This window comes from Calidris pugnax, unplaced genomic scaffold (genome assembly GCF_001431845.1).
Source record: "Calidris pugnax isolate Ruff unplaced genomic scaffold, ASM143184v1 scaffold188, whole genome shotgun sequence".
NCBI classification, from domain to species: Eukaryota; Metazoa; Chordata; class Aves; order Charadriiformes; family Scolopacidae; genus Calidris; species Calidris pugnax.
The window spans coordinates 9,431,717-9,443,815 of NW_015091257.1; the positions used below are offsets into that span (position 1 = coordinate 9,431,717).

The 12,099-nt window shown below is 38.2% G+C and overlaps 1 protein-coding gene across 4 annotated transcripts in view; it reads left to right on the top strand.

The window, feature by feature from the left end:
* The window catches only part of WWC3 (WWC family member 3), a 65,140-nt gene that overhangs the window by 10,153 nt on the left and 42,888 nt on the right, over window positions 1-12,099 (top strand). For all 4 annotated transcript variants that reach the window (XM_014960340.1, XM_014960341.1, XM_014960342.1 and 1 more), the window contains exons 4-5: window positions 326-405; window positions 6,660-6,789. In XM_014960340.1, coding sequence (XP_014815826.1) covers window positions 326-405; window positions 6,660-6,789 — 210 coding nt within the window. The remainder of the gene's footprint in view (window positions 1-325; window positions 406-6,659; window positions 6,790-12,099) is intronic.

The following is a 12,099-nucleotide window of genomic DNA, read 5'->3' on the forward strand; positions in this document are numbered from 1 at the left end:
GTTGAGAGCTGCTTGTCTGGTACAAGAGGAGAAGAAAAATCATAGTGATTGAAACTTGTGAGCTGTTAGATAAGCTATTGGAGGTGGAAAACCAATAAAATAGATGAAGAAAGTGATACTTTGAAAGCTGAATATTGTGACTGCTGTTTGATTGGGTCATGTATTTCAGAAAGTCTTCGGTTATTTTAATGCAAATTTTAAAGCAAAAAAAGAGAATTTAGATTATAATTTCCACTTTTTGAAGTAACTTAAGCTTTTGTATTTGAAAAACAGTTTTTATTGTGAAAGTTTGTTACAAATTATCACTTTATTTTGTTACATTCAGCTTTCTAGGCTAAAACGAGAATTGGCGCAGATGAAGCAGGAGCTGCAATATAAGGAAAAAGGAGTGGAAACTCTGCAAGAGTAAGTTAAGAGTTTGTGGGAGGATATTTTTTTTTCTTTATTCTCCTTGGAATGAATTTCTTAGAAAACTGTTGCCAAAAACAAAAAAGAAGTTTGAAACCTTTTAATTGCTTTGCTTCAGAATTTCTGCTATGAGAGTGGTGTGGGGTGAGAACAGTGTGAAATGATGGAAGGAGGGTTGGACAGAATTGATTGGAATGATGATTTCATAGATCCACAGGCAAAACCAGTTTATAGGCCCTGCTCTTTAACTCTTCCTGAAAATGTGGTTGAGGTGGAATTAGATTTAAAAAAATATTTTTCAAAAATTTTCTGGTGTTACCTACCACCTGGAGCACAGCCAGAAGCACCACGCAGTGGAGTAGTTATCCCGTGAAGGCTTTGTGGCTGGACACAATACTTCTCCTGGGGGAGAGCCTATACGCTACAACGCTGCTTCTACTTTTATCTGATGGTCAGGCTGTCTCATTCTGCACATTTATACCTTATTTATAAGTGTGTGCAGTAGATCTGGTCATCTGCGAGACCTTGGATTTGTTGCGTGTCTGCAGAATCAGTGAGTATAAATGTGACTCATTGTTTCCTCCCTGGGAGGAAAGGTAGCTCGGGGCAATTTGCTACTACTTGGAGGGCTATTAGGCAGCCTATGCTCTTCTTTCCATCATGCTCAGTGGTGGCAAAAGTTGCAAAGTGTTGTGGTAGCCCTCTCCCTGTAAGCCACCAGATGGGAACTGAGTGACTTCCATCTGTGTGCTGCCTAGTCACCTGCACAGGCAGCACAGATGTGGGAAGCCCAGTGGGATAGGGAGAGGGGTTGCCAGGCTGTGGGAAAGGTGGCAGGTAAACACAAGTTGTTGAGGCTTCCAGATCTGCTCAACAAGGCTAGAGGCCAGACCGTATGTTGAACAGCTCTTGGATTTTCCTTGGGCATGTGGCCATGCGTTTACAAATCTTAGCCTTTTTACCAGCATGCATGGGAACCAACTGCCCAATGCAGGCTCTTCCTGAAAACATTGAAAACACATCTGATGTGTTTTGCAGCATCAGTACAGTATCTGTGGAAATACTTTGTATTTATTGTGCTGGTGCTATGAAGTACGGATGCACACTTTTGCTTCAGGAATCCTGGCAGTCTTCTGGGGATCCTAGAGCAATTAGGATATTTATTCTCCAACTTTGATTTTTGATTGGTATTACATTAACAAAACAGTATAAACTCAGATTTTACTTTTAAAGAAGTGGGAGTAGCCCATGCACTTCATATTGGTTTTGGGTTCTCCTTTTTTTTTTTTTAAGCTTACAAGGTTCTCTTGTTTTATAAAGCATTTTAAAAGCTTCAGAGAAGAAAACTTATTCAACTAAAATCCTTCATTGGCAGATATATTGTAATCATTTTCAGGCATTAATATATTTTTATTGACTACATGAAGCATTTACAGGCATTTAGGGGAATTGTTAATGTATTTAACTGAAAGTTAGTAAAGTAAAGCACTGAGTATATCGAAACAGCAAATATTTCAAGTAATGTTTTAAACATGGTCAACATTTTAGGATAGCGGCCTAATACGTAAGCAGTAATAGAACAAAAGCAATTTTGTTTTAAGATTCTTAATCGTATTTTCTTTAAGTAATAATTGCCTTGCCTTTTCTACTTTCTTTATTTGTTTTCCTTCTCCTGGTTATTGGGTTATTTTAAGGGTACAGGTTCAATTGTTTTATAAAAAGGACCGACCACTTGACTAGAATGATGAAAGTATTTGAAAGCCATTTGAAACTCGAGATTGTTTTAATTAATACAATTCATTTAAGATAGTCCAGCAAAGTAGTGCAACTTTTTGAAAAGTCTGTGAATGATTAAGAATGCAAATGTTAGTCTTGGATTTTAGCCCAGGTGAAGTTGCCCATGCTCCAAGAGGGGAGAGTATATGGATACTCCAAGAGGGGAGAGGGGTTCAAGACAAGAATTATTTTAAAGTATATCTCATTAGTGGTCACTCTAATCATCCAGTTTAAAAGTTCAAGCATGGCAACTTAGTGCTTCGGTGCTGCTCACTGCTGCTGTTGCTACAGTCACTCTGTCCCGTTGGTGCACTGGGGGCATTTGTTGTTGCTTGCTGAAGCTGGGGAGAAGGTTTTGCCTGTGCGTTATCCAGGATTGCAATGAATTTGTCAATGTTTGTGCCTTGCTGAGCTCTGCTCTCTGCAGTGACTTCTCCACTTGTGAACCAGAGGCTTGTGGGTTTTATTTTGTGTTTAAGTATTTCTTTATTGCCTTTCTGATTAAGATATGTGCTTTGAGTATTTTGCTTCTAGTGTGAAGTGAGCCAATTTGGAGTGTTCTCTTCAAGAGAAGTTTCTCTTCAAGAGAAGTTTCTCCAGCCTCCTTGTGTAGTCACCAGACAAATCAGGCTAAAAGCCTAACTCTGCTCTAGGTTGTCGCTGGGCAATCTCTCCCCTACTCCTTTTATTTGTCAGGAGAAAAGGGTCATTCAAGTCGAGTACCAAAGCTGAAGTATCTTATTTTTTGCATATCTACAAAGTAAGTGTACTGTATGAAAAGAAACTCATTGGTCCTTCTTCAAAACAAAAATTCTGGGGTCTCCTTCCCCCTCCCCCTGCCTTCTTTAAAACAAACAAAAACACCAACCCACAACAAAGTTTCTTACATCGCAGACATTTCCTCTTTTTGTTTCCTTTCCTACATTTTTGGTCTGCATAATTTTTTTCCTCCTTGTGCTAGGTCAAATCTTCAAGTAACTGCCAAACTAGAATGGCATGCATCCTGTTCAGCTGTTTTAAAGCCGTGTTCTTTGCTTTATTTCAAGTACAAGCCAAGAACAATATTAGGAGCTGTCACACTTTGGGCTTCACATCTGGCTGAATGTTTGCTTTGAAAGTCTGACCGGAATGGCATTATGAGCAGGTATCAGAACCTGCTGCTGTGCAACTCCCTCTCCAGTTTCTGTTGGGTAGAGCTCTCAGAGAAGAGACAAATTTTATGGTGGGGATGGTGAAGTTGCTCAGTAGTTCTATCATTTCATGTTGCTGTCTGATTCAGATGCCTTTGTTAAATGCAAATCTCTTGCATTGACATTTTCCACCTACAGTGTCTGCCTTGGACTCTGTTTTGTTGTCTCTTTTTTTCAGTGTTAGTAAAATGGCTTAGCCATCTTTGAGGAGAATTAAAAAAAACAACACCCACAACAAACCCACAAAACAGCTGGAGAAAAGTGGGGTTTTATGAGGGGCGAGAGGATTGAAGTGTTGTTTTTTTTTATTGCTCTGCAACTCCAATACAGTCAATTTCAATTTTTTAGGGCTGTATTTTCAACAGTTTCATCCAAATTTGGCAAGATTGTGATAAGCTTTTGGACATCACAGTCTGCCCTTGCCCACTGGAGACTTTCTAGCGCTGACTCTTTAAAGCCTGCAAAGATCCCACCCTGTGTGACCGTGTTCCTCAACCTTCACAGGCGCCTCTGCCCCGAGGTGGGGCTGGTCCTGTCGCAGTCCAGATTCGCAGGGTTAAAGATGAGCCTTTCCTGGAATGAATCCCTTCCTCTGCCCCAGCAGGCAGCAGGGATTGAGAGCGAGGAGCAGTTCCTCCTCGCCTGTGTTTTCAGTGACCCTTCTGATCGCAGGCAGGAATTTTGGAGGAAGAAGGCGTTTAGCAACAAAGGAAATGAAAACCCGGCCAGTTGGCTGCGAGAGCGGAGGGAACGCTGATACAAGTTGGGAGAGATGGGGAATTAGGACTGACTAAAATCTGTAGCTGCAGGCTTGTTTAGAGGATACAAGACCTGACAAGAGCTTTAAAATTAGATTTTAATTCAACTACAGACCTGTGCTTTTGGTGAGGTTGGAGGGGAGTCTTGCATCTTCAAAAGCACGTGAAGGAAAATAGAGGAACATGGAAATTGCCCTATAGGATTGATACTATTGCGAGTGTATCAATAGTCTGTGTATCCTAGAAACATCTTCCTCAGAAAACGTATACTGTATTCATAGTTTCCTGTAGTAGTTGAATGTTCTTTCTGTTCATACAAAGGTCTAATCTGTATTTGTATCATGCTGTTTTCATTTAATAAAATGGAAGAGTCCTGTTAACTTTGTGGCTTTCAAAACTAGAGCTTTATGAAAGCAGGAAAAAAAACCAAGCAACCAGACAATAAATAACGAGTAATTTTGTAAGATACTTAAGTCAGTTTGGGTTGACAGCAATACTGATTTAAACTCAAATATTTCTGGCAGTAGAAAGTTTTCTGATTCTTTCCTTAAACAAGTATCAGTTCATAAGTTGGGCTCCAAAGTGACGTCCAGGAACATGAACATGTGGTTAGCTGGACAAAAATCTGGTTGAAATTAAATAATTTCCTTTTCCTGAAATGCCACCTTGGACCTGGCAAACAGTATAATGAGCAGTTGTATAAGAGGCATTTTCAGGTCTAATGTTTGAGTGGGATCTATGTTCTTAACATTAAGGTAACCTTCAGATAAAACCACGTTACCTTTTTCATGTAACTTTTGGTGAATTGGATTAGTTGTTTTACTGTGGTAATCTTTTCAGGATTTTAACAAAAAATGAGTAAAGACTCAAACATCTTAAAAGGAAAACAAAACTAAACAACCAAAAAAAAAAAGCTTTAATGCACATGACATTTAAGTCCTTTCTTGTTCTTGAACAAAAAATCATAAAGGTTTATACATTTTTTTTTTTTAATGCAGCATGGGGAAAATTGTGCTTAAGTAGAAAGCTTGAGGTTCAGAATTATTTTACGTTGCCTCTAAAAGCAGGAACTGTCAGAAAAACAAACAAACCAAAACTGTAGAAACCCAACCTGCATTTTTTTTTCCTAAATATTATGAGCTACATGATAAAACAACAGGATTTTCATTCAAGCCTTTTGATTTTTCATTTTAATATTTTAATTTTAAAGCAAGTAACCTGCTGCAAGTGGAATGTTGCTGATTTTGTTTAACTGGCAGAACATGTTGAGTGAGTGTTGTTGACACTCGTAGCTTAATATAATGCCTATCTTGAAACTCTTAGTTATTCTAAATATTTTAAATAGAGTTTGAGTATTCTTGCCATATATGTATAGCATACCGTCTCCTACTACATCTTTTTATAAACTGATGTCCTATGTAATGACTGATGTATGTTTTATCGTTAATTCTGTTAAGCAGTCACCTTTTCCTGGAGATGTTCATTCTTAGCATTGGCTTAGGGACCATACCACCTTTTTTCTATATACACGCTTTCCATGCTAGATTAGCAGGAAAATGGAGGTTTTCTTATTTTAACAGGAATTTAGCACAGTTTTCGCTAATTGGTGAGGGGATCCTGTTAAAATCCCATAACCATTTGTTACAAATCCAAGACCAAATGGTACTTCTCTAAGTTCTGCAGAGTCTCTGGTCTTGTTCTTTATCTATAAATCAAAGCAGGTTATCAAGGTGATACACCTGACTAGGCTTCTGTGTCCTGATCTGTTGTCCTTTACTATCGCAAATTGCTGGAAAAAAAAAAGTTGAAAACCCAGACAGTGGATGTCCTACTTAGGATGAGAGATTTTTTTTATGTCAAGGTGGAAACGATAGTAGTACTTCAACCTGATGTCTTGCTGTCAAGACATCTTGATGTCAAGCTGTCTTGCTCCTTGCTGAGTTTGCATTTGAAATCTTCTGGGATGGTCCCATGTGATGTTCTTTAGTGCAGGATGATGATGTCTTCTAGAAAAGATACTCAAAGTTGCCCGTAATGGCAGGAAAGTGTTTGCAATAAAATTTGAGGAATTAAAAATTTATTCCCAAGAAAAATTCCCCCCAAAACCCCACCTTTGTTAGAAACTTCTAAAGCAAGATCAGATAGAAGTCCTGGAGGAGGTGTTGCAATGCGTAGTGCTGCCTGGAAAATGTGACAGCTAGACTGCTAATATCTTTATCTTTTGAGTTACTGCTGAGTAGATTTGTTTTAGGTTGATTTTACTTTTGTAATGTGAAGTAGTCCACAGACCTTGCCTGTAAGTAAGTTCTGTATTAAAACCAGGAAATTTGTTGGTTCTGCAAAACCTGGGTAGAGAATTGCATTGCATTGTCTTTAGAGTGTGCTTGGCACTGAGTGTTGTGTTAATTACAAATATCATTTTTTTCCTGGAAATTAAGAGGTACATGAATAAACAAGATGTTATAAAACATCTTTGTGATTTCTATTTATGTGAAAATTTCTGAATGTGTCTTAATCTTTTCAACAGGATTGATCGTAAGATGTCAAGTGCTCATACAAATTACAGACTGGATGAAGCACAAGCTATAATGAGTGAACTTCGATCCATAAAGAAAGCTATATGCACAGGTGAAAAAGAAAGGCAGGACCTTATGCAGGTAAAAATATGCTACTGAACAAATAGCTGCCAAAAAGTAATCACTTACCTCTGTTTTCTTGTTTGTGATTGCATTGTGGCTACCAAGTTTAAATAAGGAAGTGGAGTGGCCTAAACTGATTTTTCTGTTTGATAATTGCCAATAGCAGGTAGCTCAAAAGACATAACTAGTCATGGTTTATGCTGTGAACACAAGTTTTCATATACATTTCATAATTTTGTCTTAGATAATTTACTATCCTTATATTTAGATCATGTTTATTGAATATAGCTTTCCATTGCTGCTGATTACTATAGTGTAATTGTGCTGCATTTAAAAAAAATATCTTTTAAGTGTAACGGTATTTGTTCAGTGTCTCTTTGTATCACCTGTAATGAAGTAGTACTGAGAATTCATGTGCTAAAACGTTTACTAATTTGTCTGCCATGGTTTTCCTTTTATAAGCATTTCACAAAACTGGATCTCTATGTCACTATGCTGCAGTTATTGCTTTTTTGCTCCAAACTCTCCTCTTGAGTACCCATATCAAGACACATATTAATTTCAAAGGTTTTCTCAAAAACCTTAAAGAGTATGATTAGATACAATGTATAAAGAAACCATCATGCAAGCTTTAAATTATTTTATGAATCAGAACATGAGGATCGAGGGGAGATAATTGCCTGAGTAGTAATCTAACTTTCAAGTGGATTCTTCATCCTGCTTTGAGCTCTCGGTTGCTATGTCTGTGTTACTAATGTGATGGGAGCTTGATCAAAGAGCCATGAACCTCTACCACCACAGGGACATCGGTATAGACTTGCTCAAATATGCTGCAGATACAGAGGGGGGACAAGGACAGTTCTCTTCACCCCGCCTTCAAACTGCTGTATGGAAAAAAGGCATCTTTGTAACCTAATTTTCTGGGACAGTACTAAATTAATATTGCCATTCAAACATTTTCTTTCGATTTTCTGTGCAGTAGTGTTTTGCTGTTTTGTTGTGGATTTTTTTAATTGTTAAATTGTATGAGTAGCTTGTAATCTGCATATAATGAATTTCCATAGTTATACAATTATTCAGTCTCCAAAGCATTAGCCAAAGGTCAGCTGATGGACCACAAATCCTTGTTCAAGTAGACAGAACACTTAAGTCACTATGAAAAGTTTCTGCCTTGGCATGTTTCAACATATTTGGTATTTTGTGTTGGCCAAGTTTTAAAGTGATTCTCAGTCTTCCACATGCCTGGCTAGCAAGAAATGATTAGAAAGGCAGTTCTTCGTGGATGCAGTGACGCACGTTTTAGGAAACTAACTTGTAATTTAAAGACTTGTGTGTGAGATCTTGGAGCAGCTTAACTACTGGCCTTGTTTTGACTCCCCCACTAGAAATTTTTTTTTTTTCCATTTTTACTTGCATTTTCAGTCTTCAGTGAAACTAAATCCAGCTGTAAACATTGAGGTGCCTTGAAAATCATATCAGATCAAACGTTAAGTGCACTTACAGTTCCTTTAAATACGGTATCAAGAGAGTTAGAAGCCAAGGATCAAGCTCAGCATCAAGGATTGGGCAATGCTGGCAGCACCAAAGCGTAGAGGTTGCACAAGACAGAAGTGAAAATGAAAAGTGTTGCTATCCTTCTTCATGGGTCTACGTGACATACAGGAAATACTAGTCTAGGAGCTATCACTTTTATAATTACTGACAATCTGTTGTGATAGCATCCAATAATAGACATATAATCCAGGAGAATCTAGAAAATCATTGTTCCACGCAGGCCTAGCGTGCAAAACAGTTCTGCATGTTTTGTTGCAATTGTAATAAGTAAATGTAATGCATACTTTACCTGATCTGCAGTTGTAAGAATTGTGTATTACTGCCAACTTACTGTGCTCAGGAAAAATATCCAGCTTTCTGCCTGATATTTTTTAAAAAAATTTTAACCCCAATATAATTAAGTTATTTTTGTTGTCACCAAACTTTTCTGTGCTTTGTCTTTTTATAATTAGTTGAAGATTATTGTTGCGAATTTATTTAGCTTTGTCAAGCAAGTGCATGTCTGTTTTAAGTGTCTTCCTAATGAGTTCAGAATTAATTTTTTAATTTCCTATCAATTTTGAAATTTTGTCCTCCCAGATCCTACATTGTAAAGCTATTGTTGGTAAGACAAGCTTTCTTATGAAAAACTTTTTGTTTTGAAAGGTGTTTGTAGAGGAGTTTGAAGTATTGTGTAAATATTTCAGAGAAAGGAAATAGACAGTTTCTTACTATTTCTTGATTTAAATCTGGCCCGTGTAAGCAACAGAACTAAACATAATAGAAGTGACTCAGTCTTGTGTAGGTGCTTGGAAAATTGTTGCTGTCATAAAAAATTGGTAATTGGATTGAGTTGTGTGAGAGAGAAGGCTGATGAGGGAAGAAGAGGGTGGGGAAATTGTATCAGAGAAGGCTGATGAGGGAAGAAGAGGGTGGTCAGATTTAAACTGAGTGCTGTGGTTACAAATAAAGCCAAATATGCAGTGTCACTGCTCAAAAAAAGTGGGTGAGCTTTTTGTAAGATTGAGTAATCAAGGTGTGTGGTTAGATTCCTGGAAGCAGTGTGGGTCTCTCTTCCCATCCCTTTCATACTCTTGTTTCTGTTCAGTACGTGCACATGCTTTTAAAATGTTGTCCTTTGGCCTTAAGGAGCATTAGAGTTTGTTTTTTGTGGGTTTTTTTTGTTGTTTTTTTTTTAATTTTTCTTTTCCTGTCTTTTCCTTACCAGTTAAATAAGCTAACTAGGTTAGGTAGGAACGGCACTGAAATGGTATATGGCAGAGAGCTCCTAGATCAGGTAGCAAGAGATCAATGTTGAAGCGACAGTGCTCATTTCTCTCTCTTTGGGTAGGTCAGGGCTGGTCTGCCTAGAACTTCACATCCATATAGATAGGCAGTTTCTTTGGGGTTGCCATAAACAATCCATAAACCCCAGATGAAAAATGGATTCCTCCGTATACCTGGGGAGGAGGATATTACTCCTAGCAGTTCATGTAAATTGTTTCTATCTAAAAGTATGTTAACTCATGGTTGTGATTTTTCTGTGTTAGGATTGCTGGAGGCTGTGCTTTCACTCATCCAACCAGAACTCAAAGCATATATGTTTATCCTAGAGCATAGTCACCTATGCACATAGATGTAAGTTAAGGTGATGTTACTTGGTGATTGCCACCTGCCAAATGCTATATAATTTTTAAGCAGTATCCAGGTTTCAGCAGCTGTGCCCGGTTAGGAAGCCTGGCCAGCAGCCAAGCATCCCTTCATTACGTAATTGGAGATGCTGGAGGGTGTCAGGAGCACAGCAGGAGTCCATGAAATAGCTGAAATATGGGAAGAAGTTTAGATTGAAGTTTTGGCATCAGGACCTATGGTGTTACATATGCCTGTAACACAATACATGTTAACCAAGGTGCCAGGTGTGACACAGCTTATTTGGGAGAAACCTCAGACTTTGCTCAGTTTTTGTTCATGTCACGGCTCAGCTTTACTGGGAAGAGGACAAGTTAGATGCTTGATGTTTGTGTATCCATGATTTGAAATTATTATTTCCATGTTAAAAACCATTAGGGTTCCATTTTGATCCTCCATATAGCAGGAGACTGACAGGACTGGATGATTTCCAGTGAGTTTTGATGAAGGGTGTTGGATGGGACTCTGCAGTGTTTGGTTTTCATAAAGTAGAAGATGCTTTGGTTTTCTTTTTGCCACGTTATGGAGTAGTTAATTTTGCAGCAAGTCTTGGAGGATAGAGACACTAGCTAGGGACTTCTCAGCAATAGAACTTGAATTTTGCTTTATGAGGACTAAGAGAAAACTATTTTGTTTGTCCTTCATACTAAGAAGGACATACTAAGTACCTACATCTCTTCCTGCCCCTTTCCAGTAGGCAGAAGACAAAGCATATGTTCAGGGGGGTGGCAGGGAGGAGCAGAGGCTCCCCACTCTTGGGTCTAGGGAGCCTTCCTGCTCCTGTGTCCTGCACCAGGCTGGGTATTCTCCCTCTTTTTCATCTCTGGTGGAGGCAGGCATAAGGGAGGGACCAATATATAATGAGAACTAAGGGACAGAGTTTGTATGTTGGAAATAGAGGCCACTAGAAAAAGCTACTTTTTTTTGACTAGAGTCAGTCCTACTGCAATTCCTATGGATGCTTCTAGGCTCTCAATCTGGATACCTTCATTTTCAAGGTGGTCTTGCTATTCTGTGAGCAGCAACCAATTGCTGTTACGTAGATTCATATTCTTGACTCCATTAGTTGAGTTTGTTGTAAGAAAAGGCAGTGTTGCTGTCTTACCTGTTTTAAACTGCGTTTTGAAGAATGAGAAGTCTCCTGGTAATTGGATATGCACAATAACTGGGGCTTGTTGCAAATCACCAGTTCTCAGAGCCACTGAGGTTCCCGAGGGCCAGCTTTTTCTCATTGCAGTGCTTCTGATTTATCTGGTTCTGTAGTTCAGACATAAGAGTAAGTAGTTTTGAGAGGTTTCAGATGTCTTTTTAAAACCAAATGATTTGAATATAGTATGATCTATAAATTGATACAGCTGTTCAATTTTCTGATAAATTCTTTTCATATCTTTTGATTATCCTTTATCTTCTGGTGAGGGGGCAGAATTAATTTTTTTATTTATTGTTGTTTTTATGCAGAATGCTTAGGATCCCCGTCACAAATGACAGCCTGTACCACGGTTTTGTTGTTAACACTACATTAGCTCTAATTTTTAAAAAGTAGAGAATGCACAATCAGAAAATAAAAGCAATATTAACAATTTTATCTTTATTTTAAAAGGAATTGTAGGAGCCTGTCAACCAAGCTCTTATTTAAGGCAAACAAGTTCTTGTTATTATTTCATATGATTCTGTCTTATTTTCCCCTTGTGGACTGCTTGAGGTCTCTGCTTTACTCTCGCAGTTTGTGTCATTGTCTAGACATCTCAGAGGTGCCCCTTGCTTAACCTAAAGTGTAAAATATCTCTAATTCTGTGAACCTTCAGTAGGGGAGCACAAGGGTGAAATCAGCTGTCATAAAAATACAATCAGTACGAGGTATTCATCAAGTTGAATGTGATGGCAGTAGTGACTAAGGAATGTAACCTGTGCAGAAGATGGCAAAAGGGCAGGTGAATCGTATTTGTCTTCCCTATCAGCTAACCTGAAAGTTGACAGCTGCTACATTTAAAGAACTGTAAGCCATACAAAAGTTAAAACATTCATAGATCTAAAACATTCAATAACTGGAAAAAAACCCTGTTTACTGTTAGGTGCATCTTTTAACAGGAGAGGTTTATTTCAAAG